The 18,008-nt window shown below is 43.0% G+C and overlaps 5 protein-coding genes across 5 annotated transcripts; 3 read left to right on the top strand and 2 right to left on the bottom strand.

Moving 5' to 3' along the window:
• Positions 1-282: 282 nt before the first annotated feature.
• On the bottom strand, positions 283-2,115 carry EAF02_000853 (uncharacterized protein). The gene is made up of 3 exons (XM_038896901.1): positions 1,816-2,115; positions 621-1,759; positions 283-565 (listed from the first exon to the last, which is right to left on the bottom strand). The coding sequence occupies exons 1-3, from the start codon at positions 1,971-1,973 to the stop codon at positions 501-503; spliced, it is 1,362 nt and encodes a 453-aa protein (XP_038763760.1). The 5' UTR covers positions 1,974-2,115; the 3' UTR covers positions 283-500.
• Positions 2,116-3,977: 1,862 nt separating this feature from the next.
• Positions 3,978-8,734, top strand: EAF02_000852 (uncharacterized protein; the record flags this gene model as incomplete). Its single annotated transcript, XM_038896900.1, has 3 exons — positions 3,978-4,192; positions 4,243-8,596; positions 8,648-8,734. 3 exons carry the CDS (start codon positions 3,978-3,980, stop codon positions 8,732-8,734), a joined length of 4,656 nt encoding a protein of 1,551 aa, XP_038763759.1.
• A 2,008-nt stretch (positions 8,735-10,742) lies between these two features.
• On the bottom strand, positions 10,743-11,930 carry EAF02_000851 (uncharacterized protein; the record flags this gene model as incomplete). Its single annotated transcript, XM_038896899.1, has 2 exons — positions 10,743-11,306; positions 11,371-11,930. The coding sequence occupies 2 exons, from the start codon at positions 11,928-11,930 to the stop codon at positions 11,132-11,134; spliced, it is 735 nt and encodes a 244-aa protein (XP_038763758.1). The 3' UTR covers positions 10,743-11,131.
• A 286-nt stretch (positions 11,931-12,216) lies between these two features.
• On the top strand, positions 12,217-14,159 carry EAF02_000850 (uncharacterized protein; the record flags this gene model as incomplete). Its single annotated transcript, XM_038896898.1, has 2 exons — positions 12,217-13,935; positions 14,022-14,159. 2 exons carry the CDS (start codon positions 12,217-12,219, stop codon positions 14,157-14,159), a joined length of 1,857 nt encoding a protein of 618 aa, XP_038763757.1.
• A 787-nt stretch (positions 14,160-14,946) lies between these two features.
• Positions 14,947-17,557, top strand: EAF02_000849 (uncharacterized protein; the record flags this gene model as incomplete). The annotated part of the gene is made up of 3 exons (XM_038896897.1): positions 14,947-15,008; positions 15,069-16,305; positions 16,412-17,557. 3 exons carry the CDS (start codon positions 14,947-14,949, stop codon positions 17,555-17,557), a joined length of 2,445 nt encoding a protein of 814 aa, XP_038763756.1.
• Between the last annotated feature and the right edge of the window lie 451 nt (positions 17,558-18,008).

Genomic DNA, 18,008 nt, shown 5'->3' with positions numbered 1-18,008 from the left:
TACTTTCCTTCAACGGATAGATTTTTATATTCAATGAGTATGCTGAGGTGAGATTATTTTTCTTTGAGAGGTAGAATTAATGGTTCTGGAAATCTGTACGGAGTACGCGGGGCAATCATTGAGAAGCTCGAGACGTATGATTCATCGCGCAACAAAAGTTTTAGCGATGTCATTGGTGGGGTCAGCCCCTGCAATTATTAACGTGGATCGTTGATTGGTCTAGAACCCACGAAACGGTGAACCAAAATCTTCAGAGGAATCAGAACCTCGTCGTACAGTGAGCATGGCTATTACAGATCTCCGAGGGAATATCTCCGAGAAATAAGTTTAAATTGTCGGTCCGGAGACAATCTTACGGACCTTAAAGATTGATCTCCGAGGAAGAATAGGAAAAGAGAATTGATGTAAGCCATAATATTGCTCTGACCTTCTAATCAAAGACTTGCGTCTTCTATCTAGTCTTTACCGTAAGCCCATCCCATGTATTGCTATTGTAATTCTCACTCATCCGACTTGGCCAACAAATCCGGGATATCATCAACGGTGTTTCTGCCCTCTAAAATATCTGGTCTTGTTAGTATGCGAAATCTTTGCAAGTAGAGGTAGACTCAATGACTTACTAATGACAGCAGTAAATAATGGGTATTCGCCCTCCTTTCCTCTAGACTTCAAAAACTCATTGACTTCTTTTGCAGTACTGGTTCCTTGCAACTTTTGTCCATTCAATTCCGTCTTCTCAACTTCATCGACTGTAACTCCTCTTTCAATTGCCATCTTCGCACATCTAAAGTTTCGCCCTCCACTGCAACTTGTAATTAAATCGGCAACGCCAGCACTTTGTTCGGTGAAAGTACCACCATGAACAGTCTCTCCAAAGAATTCCTTGCCAAATTTGACCATCTCAAGGAGGCCCACTCGCATAACAGCCGCCTTTGCATTATCTCCCCAACCACGTCCTTCAACGAAACCCGCAGCTAGTGCAACGATGTTCTTGAGGGCTCCCCCAAGAGAGACACCTGCTACATCGGAAACCATCTGAACATGGAAATATGGACGATGGAATAATGTCTTGAATAAGGCATGATCCATTGGCGGATATTCCGATGGTACGGCCTTCAACTTTGTCTTGCTGACTCTTCCCTTGACATCTTTATGTTCTTCATCTGCAGGCGTAATGGTGAGGTTGACTTGAGAGCTTGAAGGGGAGGGTCCCGTTGGAGTCGTGGCACGCGAGTCCATTGAGGGAGGATCATAGGCAATCGTAGTCTCACACCATTTCTCCATTGCAATCTCATTGGCAATGTTAGCACCTGAGAGTGCTCCACAGTATATTCCTAATCCTTCACCGATCCATTCACTGAAAAGACTGATCTCTGAGGCTGTTACATTCACACCTTTTATACAAGAAATCCCACGCGCGAATGGTAGGATGTGTCCTTGGAGTTGCTTTGTGATACGACCGATAAATTGATGAGGGAGATTGAAAATCAAAACCGAGGAGTTCGCAACTGCATCTTCTACAGATGGGTTGGCGATGAGATTGGCTGGAAGCTGGATGTTTGGCAGATATTTCACATTCTCGTGGTATTTGTTGATGATCGAAGTAAGCTTTTGAGGAGAATCATTGGAGGCATCGTAGTGTTTCGAGTCTTTTGGTATGGTAACTTCCTCCTCATAAACCCACATCTGAACCTCCTCCTCGAATAAATCGGAATGTTGTTTTGTATTCTCTGCTACAATCTTTGCAATGGTACAGCCCCTAGCAGATATCAACAAAATGATCGATCTCTTGGGTTTGATTTAATAGTGACTTACCAGTTACCGGATCCAACCACCGTCACCTTGTGCTTTTTACTCCATGCTCCCAAGGTCGCCATTTTATTCACTTGAGGGGTATTGAGATGTCGAGCTGTCTGTGCTATTCTTCGAAGAGTTTGATTTGATGCTGCTGTAAATCTTATAAGCATGCACATATGCTATGACGTGAAAGGAGGAATTAATAGAAAGGATAATCAGCACACGCAAAGGGAGGCAAAATACCAAGTACTTTGAGACTTTGAGATACCAGACAGAATGTTGAGACAAAAAAGCCTCGCTTGCTCTTCTGTCACTTGTGATAGCTTGTGAATTGCTCGTGATTGAAGCAGGGGGCAGCTGACCGCTTTCGAAATTGGTTTAGTGTATTCTTATCACCATTGTGGCTTTTTCCAAATCCCATGGGAAGCTGTTTTGACGCTGTACGAGTACCCAAACGACAGCGGGATCCAATAAGCGCCATGGAAGTTATGGGTGCAGATGCTGTGGAAGTCCAGAAAGTGACAAATGACTTGCTGGTAATATTCAGTTGAGTGAACATTGGATGAATGTATGAACACAACATGAGTAGCCCAACTTGAGCATGAGAATTGCATTCGTGATTGTATGGCCTCTCTATCTTTTCATGTCGAGGTTTATGTGCTGAATTGGTGCTGGAGATGGATTTGGAGTGGGAGTTGTAGGTGGAGAAGACAATATGAAACTTTTATTGTGATGTAGGCACTTACACATATTGTTCGTATGAGGATTGTTATTATTCATGACTCTGGTAGTTGATAACTTTCTATTTTTTTACTTCGAGATGAAAACTAAATGAAGTTTATTATGATTTTAGCAGCCCTGAACCCCTGGCCTAGCCGTCCGTATATCTACCTAGGTTAAGGGAGGGAGATACCCGACAACCGAATGATGGTGTGAATGAAGTTAATTATTTGACTATTTTCGAGTCTAACAGCTAGGTGGGTGGAGGATAGAGTAGTACTTGAAAGCAGATATAGTATACAGAGTAGCATTTGGAAGCAGATATATTATATAAAGTAGTATACGGAAGCAAATATAATATATAGAGTAATACTTGGAGGTATCCGGTAGCTATAATATTCAAGGTAGTACTTGAGAATAGATATAGTATATAAAGTGGTACTTGATAGTACCTACTAAATATAGTATAACACACAAAGTAATACTTGAAGGTAGGTAAATATTTAGAGTAGTACTTGGAAGCAGATATGGTACCATAGAGTAATACTTGAAAATCGATATAGTTTACAAAGTAGGTAGTATTTGGAAGTAAGTATAATATTCGAGGTAGTACTTGAGAATAGATGTACAGTAGGACTTGAAAGTACCTAGTAAGTACCTAGTATACCACACAAAGTATCCTTCCAACCAAAACTCCTCCTCGTATATCTTTTCTTCATCAATATCATTTCCAAAGCTTATATCAAAATCCATTCAAAGCTTAAAGCTTACGGAAAGAAACTCGACGCTCCCTCCCTCGTAGATACTCGGAGCAAAGAACAATCAATGGTCTAGACCACCATACCGGTCTATCAGTCCCAATACAACCTTGCCGCCGCGTACCAGTTTTTGTTTGAGCAAATGTAAGAAATCCATCATTGTACCTGATTGTCACTTGCTAGGTATTATTTTTATCATGACGTATCACATTCAGTTTTTCCATCCTAAAGCATTGCAAACGCCGCACAACCAATCGATTCCCTAGTATTTTTGCTAACAAGCCGGGTCTTTCCTCTGGTTCGACCAGCATCTTACCCGCGCCCACTCTCCCACCATTGTCCCATATGTTCGTCTGCCCACCCAGCCCACCAACCCACCAACTCCAAAGGGGCCCGCTTCCAACCTACCTCTATCAAACCATCAGCAAACACTTGGAAGCTACCTATACCACTTAATTAAAACTAATGCACTTTCCTATGAGTTTTTCTTAAAAGTACACCTCAACTCCATCCCCCATCATTTGCTCCGTCTCTGTCGTTTATTTTTTGTGCTTCATATTCTTCTCTCCATCCTCACCTTTTCAAAGCCTGTGTCGTCTTTTTGATTTGTGCCGATCCCTTCTGGAACCCAGTTCTCTCACAATAATCGCTTTCAATAATATTTAACGTTGTTGGTTCGCCAAATCTGCAGCGCCAAAGACGATGGTTTCCAACGAAATCTATCTACTCCCTCTCAAGGATGATGGGAGTCCCGATGTATCTGGAGGATATATCTATCTGACACCTAAAGGCACAGAGCCAATAACTGTCCGTTTTGCTATTGAGGGAACATCTTCGATATGTCGAGAAGGCAGTCTTTGGGTGAACATTCCCGAGGAAGGTGTGGAGTTTCAACGAGACCAGTTCCGTGAATTCAAGTGAGTTTTTGCCTGCGAATCTCCATGGATTGCAAGAACTGACTGTATAGGTTGGAACCAGACTTTAATCGTACCATTGAAATCTCGATACCCATTCATTCAGCTGGCGCATTCGCATTTTATACCACATACAAAGCTCTGCCGGACTTGGATGACACAAATACCGCTCCCATCGAAACCACCAAATCCCCAGTATACTACATTGATGTTGCTCCAACTTTGAAGCTGGAAGGCAGGCAACTGCCTTTGCCTGCATTGTCAGTCTTCTCTGTCATTTCAAAATTCATGGGAAAGTACCCCAAGGATTGGGAAAAGCATCTCCGGGGGATCAGTGAGAGAGGTTACAACATGGTTCATTTTACCCCCTTGCAAAAGCGTGGTGAATCAAATTCTCCATACAGTATATATGATCAATGCTCATGGGACCCTGAGTGCTTCCCTAATGGCGAAAAAGACATCAAAAAACTGGTCAAGAGCATGGAAGACAATCATGGTCTTTTGGGATTGACCGATGTGGTCTGGAACCACACTGCGAACAATAGCGCATGGCTTGAGGAGCATCCAGAAGTTGGCTACAACGTGTCAACAGCACCATGGTTGCGTTCGGCTTTAGAGTTGGATACTAAATTGCTAGAATTTAGTAAAGATCTTGCCAAGCTTGATCTCCCAACTACACTCAACTCTGTTGATGATCTGGTCAAAGTCATGGCAGGCGTTAAAACCGAAGTCATTGCCAAACTCCGTCTATGGGAATACTATGTTATCGAGATTGAGAGAGATGCCGATGCAGTAGTAGAGGCTTGGGCAGCTAACAAGATTTCATTCCCCGAGGGCGGATTCGGTGGATCTGGTTTTGGTGGTTTAGAAGCTATCAAGAATGCCTCGGTTGCGGAACAGGCAACATTCTTGAGAGAAAAAGGAATGCTCAACACAGACAGACTTGGGGAAAGATACAGAAGAAAGATCAACCCAGAAGTTGGTGCAGCACTGCTCACAGCCTTGTTTGGAAGATTCGAAGGCGATAAGTCGAATGGTGCCGATCGTGCTGAAGCTCGAAGCCGTTTGACTAGCATCTTGGACGAAGTCAACCTTCCATACTACAAAGAATACGATGTTGATGTTGCTGAGATTCTCGACCAGCTGTTCAACCGCACCAAATATGTCCGTCTTGACGATAATGGCCCAAAACTCGGTCCAATTGACGACAAAAATCCTCTCATTGAAACCTACTTCACCAGATTACCTAAGAATTCTACTACCTCCAAGCACAACCAAGAAGACCTTGCTTTGGCAAACAATGGTTGGATTTGGGCTGCAAATGCACTTATTGACAATGCCGGTCCCAAATCTCGTGCGTATTTGCGCCGTGAAGTTATTGTCTGGGGTGACTGTGTAAAGTTGCGTTATGGAGAATCTCGCGAAGACAGTCCCTTCTTGTGGGACTTTATGGCGAAATACACACGTCTCATGGCAAACTATTTCACCGGTTTCCGTATCGATAATGCACACTCTACACCTATTCATGTAGCTGAATTTCTTTTAGACGAGGCAAGAAGAATTCGACCAAATCTTTATGTAGTTGCTGAACTCTTCACCGGGTCAGAAGAAATGGACTACGTTTTCGTCAAACGTCTTGGTCTAAGTTCACTCATCAGAGAAGCAATGCAGGCTTGGAGTACTGGCGAAGTCAGTCGTCTTGTTCATCGACATGGCGGTAGACCCATTGGTAGCTTTGAGGTCGACGAAGTATCAGGTGCAGAACAGAAGACACCACATGGTAGATCCAATGGATCGACACCCGGCAAAGAAATCATTCGCACCATCAGATATACTCCAGTTCATGCTCTCTTTATGGATTGTACCCATGACAACGAAGTTCCAGCTCAAAAGCGTGATGCTCGGGACACTTTACCAAATGCTGCATTGGTTGCCATGTGTTCAAGTGCCATTGGTAGCGTCATGGGCTACGATGAAATTTATCCCAAGCTAGTCGAAATTGTTCATGAAACGAGATTGTACACCTCTGCTTCTTCCGAAAAGGAAGTCAAGATTGGAGCTGGCGAAGGTGGCATCGGTGGTGTCAAGAAACTTCTCAATCAAATCCATAGTATTATGGGTAAGGATGGGTACGCAGAAACATACATCCACCACGAAGATCAGTATATTACTGTTCATCGAGTGCATCCCGAATCTAGAAAGGGGTACTTCCTTATCGCACATACTGCTTTCCCTGGCTACGGCAACGGAAATGGAGGTTTCAACCCAGTTCATCTTGGGGGCACTAAGGCGAGCCATCTTGGCAGCTGGATGCTGGAAGTCGACACTTCTGAAGAGGCAAAGAAGGAGGCATTAGGGGACAAGAAGTATCTAAGAGGATTACCTAGCAAAGTTTCTAATCTTCCTGGAGTCCGTATGGAATACAAAGATGGGGAAACAACAATTTCCGTACGAGACAAATTTCCTCCCGGAAGTATTGCATTATTTGAGACTTGGATACCTGCTGCTGAGCATGCGACTGGTCTCGATACATTTGTTACCTCGGGAGCAAAGGCGGCATTTTCCGAATTGGACTTGGTTGATTTGAACGTCGTCCTTTATAAATGTGAGGCGGAAGAGCTCGATGCTAGTGAGGGTAAAGATGGAGTATACGACATTCCTGGCCACGGTAAACTCGTATATGCTGGTTTACAAGGTTGGTGGAGTGTACTCAAGAATATCATCAAAGACAATAACTTGGGACATCCCATGTGCAACCACTTGAGAGAAGGACAATGGGCACTTGACTATATCATCGGTAGATTGGAGAAAATGTCAAACAGGTCCGGCTATGAACGACTACAAAAGCCAACGGCTTGGTTGAAGGAACGTTTCGATGCGATTCGAAAAATGCCAAGCTTTTTACTTCCCCGTTACTTTGGTCTAGTTATCCGAACTGCTTACCGAGCTGCCTGGGAGCGAAGTTTGGCATTGATGAATGAGAATGTCCGTGAGGGACAGTGGTTCTTACAAGATTTAGCTATGGTTAGCGTTCAACAGACTGGATATGTCAATTCTGCATCTTTGTACCCCAAGAAGGCAGTACCTTCTTTAGCAGCTGGCTTGCCGCATTTTGCAGTCGAGTGGGCTAGATGTTGGGGTAGGGATGTATTCATCTCTGCAAGAGGTCTCTTCCTTGGTACAGGTCGCTATGCTGAAGCAAGAGAACATATTCTCGCATTCTCAAGTGTCTTGAAGCATGGTATGATACCTAACTTGTTGAGCAGTGGTAACTTGCCACGTTACAACTCTCGAGATTCAATTTGGTTCATGTTACAAACCATTCAAGACTATACCAACATTGTACCAAATGGATTGGATCTTCTGAAAGAGAAGGTCCCTCGACGATTTTTACCTTACGATGATACCTACTTTGATTCTGATGATCCAAGAGCATACTCAAAGACATCAGTCTTGGAGGATATTATTCAGGAATCTTTGCAACGTCATGCATCCGGAATGTCATTCAGAGAAGCAAATGCCGGTCCAAACCTCGACATGCAAATGAGCTCCGAGGGATTCAACATTGACATCAAAGTTGATTGGTCAACTGGTCTGATATTTGGTGGTAACCAACACAACTGTGGTACTTGGATGGACAAGATGGGAGAGAGTGAAAAAGCCAAGAGCAAGGGAGTTCCTGGTACACCTCGTGATGGAGCTGCTATTGAAATCACTGGTCTCTTATACAGTACTCTTCGCTGGGTAGCCGAACTTCACGAGAAAGGCAAGTACAAGTATGCTGGCGTCAGCACTTCAGATCCAAACATGCAAGTCATCACTTTCTCAGACTGGGCCGATAAGATCAAAGAGAACTTTGAACGTTGTTACTATGTTCCACTGGACGCTAAAGATGACTCCAAGTATGATGTGAATACTCCTATTGTCAACCGAAGAGGTATTTACAAGGATCTATACAAATCTGGCAAAGAGTACGAAGATTATCAACTACGATCAAATTTCCCAATTGCCATGACGGTTGCCCCAGACCTCTTTGACGATGCTCATGCCCTTAATGCCTTATTTCTGGCGGATAAAGTACTTCGTGGACCTACTGGTATGGCAACTCTTGATCCAGCTGATCTTAATTATCGACCATACTACATCAACTCCGAGGATAGTGAAGATTTCTCAACTTCAAAAGGAAGAAACTATCACCAAGGTCCAGAATGGTTATGGCCAACTGGTTTCTTCTTAAGAGCTTTGTTGAAATTCGACCTCAAGAGAAGAAAGACTCCAGCGGCTAAGACGGAAGCTTTCCAACAAATCACGAGAAGATTGGCGGGCTGTAAAGAAGCTATTGTTAATAGTGATTGGGCTGGTTTGACGGAATTGACACAAAAAGATGGAGCTTATTGTCCTGATTCAGTATGTTGTTTCCTATATTTGTTTAGATGATCTGTGCTAATTTTATGGTAGTCTCCAACACAAGCTTGGAGTGCAGGTTGTTTGATCGATTTGTATCATGATGCTGCACAATATGACGTTTCTCAATTATCGAAATAGATGATTGAAATGTCAAAACTGAAAGAAGAATACGGAAGTGGAAAATGTTAATGAGGCATGGGACTGGAGGTTACGTATGACGATACGGCAAGCGATAAATCACTGGTTGATTGTTTATATGGAAAAGCGAGCATGGGAATTGTGGAAAATGGGAAAGTTGGAAAGGATTAATGAGCAAAGGATTGGTAGATAGACATGATAATTTCGAGCGTTGATTGATCTTGTTGATCTGATTTGATTTGCAATACCTCTGTTATGTTGGTGCTACGGATGTGTGCATATTCATCTGTCTATTGTTGGGCCTTAACGCTGTCTCCTCAAAATACGGCCTCCCGCTATATTCCCCATTTACAGATTCATAACGTGCCCACGGGTAACAATAGATGATTGTTGATAGTGAGGGTTGACGCGAGATAGTCGAGGTGAAAAGTTGGTGGGATTTTTGTTTCTGAAAAGATTTTCTATTGTTATTTTGGTGAGAGCGGCGGAGGTATGGGAAACAGGGAAAGGAGGGGAGGAAATTGAGGAGTCAGTATATGTGGTAAAAAGCGGATGTGGATATGGATATGGATATGGACTGTTATTTAGTGTTAATATTTATTTTTAAAGTTGTGTTTCAACTTTTGAGTCGTGTTGTATGGTACAGGTGCAGGGTAAGAAAGAGGGGGAGGGGGAGGGAGGTGAGTTTCTGGGGAAATTATGGGGTTGGGGTTGGGGTTGTGTTTCAGTGAGGGAGGGATTTGTTGATTATTTGGGATGGGATGAGAGAGAGGGTGAGGCTTGATGTTGATTTTGCGGAATATAGACGAGTGGAATTGGTGGGTAGTTGGTGGGTAGGGTTGTGGATCGGGATGTGGAAATTCAGGGGGGATTGGGAAGAAATATATGGGGGGTGGAGATAGAGATGGAGACAGATAAATGAATGGATAGTGTTTGTATAGATAGGATATTCGTTTTTGTTTTGAGATATTGGATAAAATGGGATGGGATGGGATGGGATGGGATGGGAAAGACTAGGTGTTATGGATTACGAAAGAAGATAGATAATCTGTAATCCCAACTCAACTTTATAATTTCACACAATTTTGGATTCTCGTTTTCAGATATCCATGGATCAAGACTCAAGACTCAAGAGGGAGATTAACTAGGTAGGTATACACAGCGAGATCTGGAGAGGCCCGAGAGGAAGGGAATTAGTGATGGATGGAGAATTGGATGTTGATGGAGAGTGTGATGGAGAGTATGATATTATTGTGTATTTCCTCTTTTTCATATATATATTCATTCCCATCTTCAAGTAAACGATCTGTATATTTCTCGATATACAATTTGATGTGGGAAACTCAGGATGTGATTGATGGGTTTGATTTGATGGAGATACCTAGGTAGTGACTAATGGGGAGATAAGATGAGAAGAGAAGAGAAGGTATTGTTATACTTTTGGTTTGGAACTTTTGTGAATTCAGAATTTAGATATAGCTAATGCATTTTTACATCTATAATTATATACTTCTATACTTCTCTCCATCTTTTTCATTCTCATTCTCATTCTCACTCTCATCACATACCCACCCTATCGACCTCCCCATAAGTTTTATTCATGCGTCCCGGGTTTGATAAAGATAATCTGCCTTGATCTTCTCTAGAATCAGACATGGAGTTATCTTGATGAGCCGAGTTATCGATGATATAATATAGCTTTGGCTCCTTTTCATATTTAGTAGATGTAAGGATGATTGCAAGTTCGAGTTCAAGTTCAAGTTTAAGTTCATGAGTTGCGCTGCGCCTATGAATACGAAAACGAGATCTAGAGGAAATCATTGGAGGGTTTGATTGATTGGAGGGGCTTATCTAGTCGAGGGTGACGATTTTGATGTTTTGGATGTTGAGAATGAATGAATTGAGAAATAGAACTTTCTTCATAGTGAAATAACATCTTATTGTAAAGAATATACTTGTTCGGAAAGAAGTTGCTGCGGAGCATATTTGTCATATGTTCCAAACTTCCAAAAGCCTGCCGCAATGTTGCATGATTATCTACTAGGTAGTGGTACGTAGATGATTGAGGATATATCTGGATGATACTTCCATTCCCCCATTTCGAGGAATGAGGGGGTTTGCACAGCCGTGCAACGTGTTTTGGTGATGGTACTGCCTATGAATGAAGTAGAAATTGAAACTTCAGCTAGCTTAGCAAGCCACACGAGTGCCGCATCGCTGACTGTACCTCATATCAGATGTATAACGAAACCTTCTCAATCAACATGGTCAAATTGTAGAAACCTTCTAAACTTGAAGGACTAGGTAGATATATGAAAGGTACAAAAAATTGCAGCCACCCAAATCCATAAATCAGTGTCTATCTTTCTATCAAAAATCATATCTATAAAGATAAGTTTATTTCCCCTTAATGTTGTTGGGACTGCTTCTATATTGAGCACCCTGCAAACCATTGACTCTTCCATATAGCCATTTAAGCACTGCTGTACTACCAGTCATCGTCAAGGCAGCTCCGGTGAACAAAATTGCTCTCTGCGTTGTATCAAGATGTCCAAATAATGGGTATGGGTAACTAAACATCGATATTAGCATTCGATTTTTCGTCAGATAAAAATGCTCAGCTATAGACTACTCACAATCCGTTATACTTATAGCATTGTTCCACCCAAGCCCAATATGCAACGGCCAAGGTTGATGAAAGTCCCATAGCAGGCAATGCATTGATGGTCCAAGGCGGACTCAAGAATAGTAGATCAATAGTCAACAAGATCGCTGGCATAGCGTGGAACCCGATATCAGCATATGGACTAATATAGATCTCGGGAGGCACCAAAAGCTTCTTATCAATAGCCGAGATTCCCCAATACAACACGGAGATCAAAACTTCCAGAGGGGCAGAACATAATGAAAGAGAATTCTTGATCATGAAAAGTCTTGGGGAAAGAGTGATGTCTGCGAGGAAGCCGAAGACAAATGTCAAAAAAGCTAGAGTAAGACCAATGATGGTGAGGTATTGGAAGTGCCAGCCATATGAGGAGTTGATGAATGTTGGGAAGTCAAAAAGATATTTATAAGAAAGAGAGAAGGAAGCAAGGCCAATGAGATGAACGAGGGCGGAGATTGTTGGAGAGGGAGAGGGAAGACGTTGAAGGGGATGACGGGAGGTGAGTTTATTGGCTGCTGAAGTAGAACCCATGATTGTTGAGTTCTTGAGAGTCTTGTAGTTGTGATAAGAAAATATGTACCGGTAGCTGTTACCATGAATATATAGATCCGAAGCAATGACGTCTATTATGTGGAGTAGCTGCAAGAATTTTAGATAAGGCTATCCAGCCTTGCACGACCAAAACACGCTAGTGTATCCTGGGCTCAGCCTTGTGATATTATTTCGTTCACGTCAACTTAATTTCTTGAACCATTATTGGCCTTCAAACAACACTTATTCTTCACTTAAAAAGTCTACAATATTCAGTTTTATCAATATGGCTGATACAGCTTCCAGTTCTAATAAACGCAAGCTCGATGTCGAAGATGAAGACTCCTCGTCCGACGATGATATGGGACCTCAACTGCCATCTGCGGAAGCTCCCAAAAAGAAGCGTCGCAAGCTTCCCTACGAAAAGCTCTATATCTCAGCTCTGCCAACCTCTGCACGGTATTCAAAGTCTCTGATGCACAAAGAGCAAATCTCGTTTGTTACTATGACCCCATTGACAGACTTCTTAATCACAAGCTCCGTCGATGGAGTGGTTAAATTTTGGAAGAAAGGAGGCGACGGTATCGAATTTGTGAAGGAGTTTAGAACACACATTGGAGAGATCAAAAGTGTTTCGATCAGTGCAGATGGACGAAGCTTTGCGACAGCTGGCGCGGATAAAACAATCAAGATATTCGATGTGATGACCTTTGATCTCTTATCGATGCTAACCTTAGAATTCACACCGAAATGTGTCTGCTGGGTACATGGTCGTGGCGCATCCCTTCCCATGTTAGCTGTATCTGACGAAGTTAATCATACAATTCGGATATACGATGGTCGTGGAGAGAATCAGGAACCAATCCATACAATTTCCGGCTTACATCGAAGTGTTGTCTCGTTGATGGCCTACAATGATGCTTACAATTGTGTTATATCAGCAGACGAGAATGGCATGATTGAATACTGGCGACCAGGAGGGAATTACGAGAAGCCCGATAATGTTTTCGAATACAAGTCTTCCACTAGTTTGTTCGAATTTAAGAAGGCGAAATCAACACCCACTTCTCTTACAATTTCTCCAACTGGCTCGCAGTTCGCGACTGTCTCATTCCCCGATCGCAAAGTTCGAGTGTTTGATTTTCCAACTGGAAAATTATATCGTACCTACGATGAATCGCTGCAGGTTATCGAAGAAATGCAACAGGCAGGAACATCATTGAAGAAGTTAGAAGATCTAGAATTTGGCCGCCGACTTGCTACAGAACGAGAAATTGAAACGCCAACTCTACGAAATAAAGCTAATGTTATATTTGACGAGACGGGACACTTCATAATATATGGATCAATACTCGGCGCAAAGGTTTTGAACACTTATACGAACCGAGTCGTGAAGGTCTATGGAGGAGATGAGAACTTTAGACCTCTTAATATTGCAATGTACCAAGGTCAACCACAGAAAAAAGGTGTCACAACGATTGCCATGGCAGCGTCCAACAATCCTCTTCTGCAGGAATCCGAACTTCGGGATCCGATATTATTTGCGACGGGAGTTGGGAAAGTGCGATTTTACATGTTCACGAATGACGAAGAAGTCTCCAAATCTGAACGCGATGTTCAAAATGAAAAACCTACCAACACAAATGGGAAGAAATTGGCAGAGGCAAAAGCCGCCGAGACTGGAACTGCAGCTGTTATTCACACCACATACGGAGATATCCATATACGCTTATTCCCCGATGCAGCCCCCAAAGCCGTTGAGAATTTTGTGACACATTCGAAACAAGGTTATTACAATAATACCATCTTCCACCGTGTCATTCGAAAGTTCATGATCCAATGCGGAGATCCATTAGGAGATGGCACCGGTGGTGAAAGTATTTGGGGCAAAGAGTTTGCCGATGAATTCAGTTCTCTCCGACATGACAAACCTTATACCGTTAGTATGGCGAATGCGGGACCAAACTCCAATGGTAGTCAATTTTTCATTACCACGGAAAAGACTGTAAGTTCACAACATGTCCTCAAGATCTTCAATTGATCGTAAGACGTAATAAGTACTAATTAATATTCTTCTTCTTCTCCATATAGCCATGGTTAGACAACAAACATACCATTTTCGGAAGGGCAATTCAAGGTTTAGATGTCATTCACAAGATTGAAAATACGCGAGTGTATAAAGAGAAACCGGAGGAGGACATCAAAATTCTCAATATAGATATCATTTAGATGTCATATGAAGGAGAACATGACACAGTTATTGTACCGATATACTCGAGTAGGATTTGGACCATTCGAGACCTTGAGTCAGGTATTCATCTAGGAGCACTGATTAGCTTGAGAGAGAAATACCAAGATTACAAGTGAAGTTACTAGGAGATTTATTACCAACGGCGACAAGCTAGGACGTAAGCAAGGACACCCACTTTGTTCGATTATCCTTGATGTTAATCCGTCATTAGTCAAACATTTGAACTATCATTGGTCAATTGTTGATCAATGGTTAGATGTTTGGTCTTATCAGCATTAGGGCGTATTGGCAAAAGTATATCATATCTATTATCTAATCAGAAATATGTCGAGCTTCTCATTTTCTCCCCACCTTTCTACATCTTCTCCACAGATATCTATTCATCTTACCCATTCATCGTATCCATCCCTCACTTGTCCAAGGCTTTATTACCAATTTTCAATTGCAAAGTGCACTTAGACACTTGACTACCTAGATAAACTTCAACTTAAACGTTTATGAATCCTGTTCTTCCTTGGAAATCCAGAATCCTCCTCAAATTCCATCCGTCCATATTGATCGTCTTTCCTTGGGACGACTTCTTTCCCTTATTTTGATCGTTAGTATGTTGATACAGACAAATTCAATAGTGCTATCTACCAAATCGAAATCCAAATCCAATTCTACTTATGGCAAAAATCCGCGACAAATCAGACACTACCAACTTAAGTCAATGTCGGAAACCGGTATTGTCATTCGTTTACAAACTATTCGTTCATTCTCATCATGCCACGCCCAAAGAAAGTGGGAGCACCAGAACCTAAGAGAAGGAGTAGAAATGGATGTTGGTATGCTAATGGTAACGATGATTCATAGATTTTGGAACTGAATATAAATACCACTCATAGGCCCTGCAAAGCTCGCAAAGTCAAATGCGACGAAAGTCGTCCAGCTTGTGTGAATTGTTCGAAACTGAACGAAGTCTGCGATTACAGTATACGATTGAATTGGGAGGGCCGAGGCAAGAAAAGGGCTCAAAGTGATGTCATTACTACTGGGCAGAGTACCTTCTTGACCTCGAACCAAACAAATCCAAATGCAAGTAACAACCCTTCGGCTTCGGGGTCATATACAAGCTTCCGCTCTTCCCCCGCAGTATCTGCGCATCGTGATGAGCATTCAAGTCGCGACGATGGGGCATCTGTGGAACGTATGGCCGATACATCGATGATTGATCCCGCCTTGACCCGACCTGCATATCCACCCATTGTAACTTTCCAAGATACATTGCCCAAAGATTATGGTCGCCAAAACCAACACTATCCTCAAAGCTTCGAACGGTATCAATCCAGTGCCCCCATCACTCCACTCTCAGCTCAGTCACCTAGCCTATTGATATTTGGCCACCTTCAAGTTGCAGATGAATCTGGAAGTCCAATTTCAAACAGAAGCGCACTCCCGGGTACCGAAAGTCCATTGTCAACTCCTCCATATCTCGGAAGTGGTCGTGGAACGCCAGCGACTGAAAGCTCTATCGCAGATCGACCTGCTAAACGCACGCGATACGACAGTTCACTCCATAGTGCACGAATGCTTCCTCCTTTAGTATCCAATTCGGATCCCAACTACGACTCTCGAAATACAAGCATTCATACATCCGAGGTAGAACCTGAATCAATACGCGGGGTGGATATTGATAAGAACAAAGCTAGGCCAAGTCGTGAATTCTCACGCAGACTCTCGGTAAATTCACTGTTGTCGGGACCGCTTGATGGGACACCCTCTGAACAACCCAGCAATGGGAGAGGGTGGGATTACCAAAGTCAGGACTGGACACCGTACATGCATGATGTATACCAGGATACAGAAACATGGGGAATTGATCGAGGATTGGTAGACTTGGACATTGGTAAGAATGATGACATTAATGCAATATCAGAATCGTCTCCCAAGCTATCGGAAATTCACCAGGACTTTGATTCAGATAATGGAGGGGAGTTATCGCCAATGGAATTTGGCTTCGGTATGGAAATCAATGAGACAGCCCTTGAAGTTGGATATTATGACAAACCGGTTTCGATATGTATACCTCGTGTACTTCAACCACTGCCTGCGAAACTACTGGAAAATCCTATGAATCTACTTGTGAGTATTCTCATTATCAATCTTAATTCACCGCTGACTGAATAACAGTATTTGTAAGCCTTCTTTTCGCGAACTGGCTTTGAGCTGTACAACTAACCTGTCCTAGCATCATTTTCTAGACCATACAGCAGGCTGTCTGATACCACACAATTGTTCTTCTAATCCATTCCGAAGTATTCTGCCGCAGATGGCGGTTCGAGATGATGATTTGTTACATCTTCTACTTGCGTACTCTGCCACACATCGAGCCAGACTCCTAAGACATCCGGAACCTGCGACTCGTATAGCTTTATGGGTCAAAGACATCTTTCCTAACCTTAGGCACGCACTCGATGATCCGAATAAGATTACATCAAATGTTAACCTTGCCACGGTAATCATGCTCGCATCTTTGGAGATAATATCTCCAAAGGTCTTTGGAGTTGCCGTTCCATGGCAGAAACACCTCGAGTTCGCAAGACAAATGCTCGTTGCCAGAGGTGGAGCCCATCGTATGCAAACTATGTCCCGGAAAGATAAAGTCTCGTCTTTTCTATGGAGTTGGTTTGCATATTTGGATGTCCTTGGCAGTATGAGTGGAGGACAAAACCTTTCGTCCGCCTGGATGCTGGATTATGAAGCAGAAGATGAAGAGGATGGTTACCAGATTGATTGTATTCTAGGCTTCACTAGTCATTGCATCCGAATACTTGCCAAAGTTGCTAATCTTGCGCGTCAATGTGACGAGCGTCGCATTAATCCTGATTCAACGATTAAACAAGATTGGCAACCATCCGATGAAGTTGTGACCCGCGCGCACAAACTAGAAGCAGATCTTATCGAGTCGCGGCGTCACCCGGCGAAACCTTGCACCCACATGCAATCTAAGTCCGAAGCAGAATATGGTTGGGATAGTCTTGAGGTCGCTGCAACCAATGAGGCTTTTCATTCTGCTGGACTAGTTCATTTACATCGCAGGATACTGGGAAAACCCTCAGCACATGAGGATGTTCAGCATGCCGTTGGTGAGATACTTGGCTCCTTCAACAAGATTAGGAAAGGAAGTAGTGCCGAAGCATGCTTGTTATTTCCCATGTTCACAGCTGGATGTGATATATGGGATGACAAACAAAGATCGGATATCCTCGAACGAATGAACAGGGTTGAGAGGTACGGAATGACACAAGCACATAAAGCACGGAGATTGATGGAGCAGGTCTGGGAGTCTGGGAAACCATGGGAGACGTTGGTAGGCGGAGAATTCTTTGGCTGAACTTTGAAAATCTTACCGATTGAGCACGAATTCTCGGATTATTCCAAAAGGCCACGTCAAATGAGTAATACCAACACCTTCACAAAACCTCGCTGCATTTAGACGATGGAAAATCGCGCACGCAATCTTTCAGCCTACGACTTCATTTATGAGAGTGAGAGCCTAATCTTTCCACACTCTACTCTTTTTGAAAGTCGCGGAGTGTGCCATTTGATTTCGTCCTTGGTATGACGTTAAAAGGCCTAAGTCATTCGGTGTTGTACAATGCATGAGAATAGCAGTGAACAGGGCATTCAGAGTCTGTCTGAATAGCCTGACGGGCGCTAGGCGGACGATAGAGTCTCGGACCCCGGCGGACGTAAGCGCCTGTAACCTTACGTAGTGGAATCTTTTCTGAAGGAGGTAAGCGTGATAGTAAGCGACTCACCAGGATGGTGAGTCAACTTTGCTC

This window comes from Botrytis sinoallii, assembly GCF_014898435.1.
Source record: "Botrytis sinoallii strain Bc 23 chromosome Unknown BSIN_001, whole genome shotgun sequence".
NCBI classification, from domain to species: Eukaryota; Fungi; Ascomycota; class Leotiomycetes; order Helotiales; family Sclerotiniaceae; genus Botrytis; species Botrytis sinoallii.
The sequence above is the reverse complement of the archived record's forward strand: the minus strand, read 5'-3'. Positions and strand labels throughout refer to the sequence as shown.

Coding starts and splice junctions, on each gene's coding strand:
- EAF02_000853 (XM_038896901.1), bottom strand. CDS start 1,973: ATGTGCATGCTTATAAGATTTACAGCAGCATCAAATCAAACTCTTCGA. Junction 1,760..1,815: donor GTGGTTGGATCCGGTAACTG/GTAAGTCACTAT, acceptor GATATCTGCTAG/GGGCTGTACCATTGCAAAGA. Junction 566..620: donor ATTATTTACTGCTGTCATTA/GTAAGTCATTGA, acceptor TAACAAGACCAG/ATATTTTAGAGGGCAGAAAC.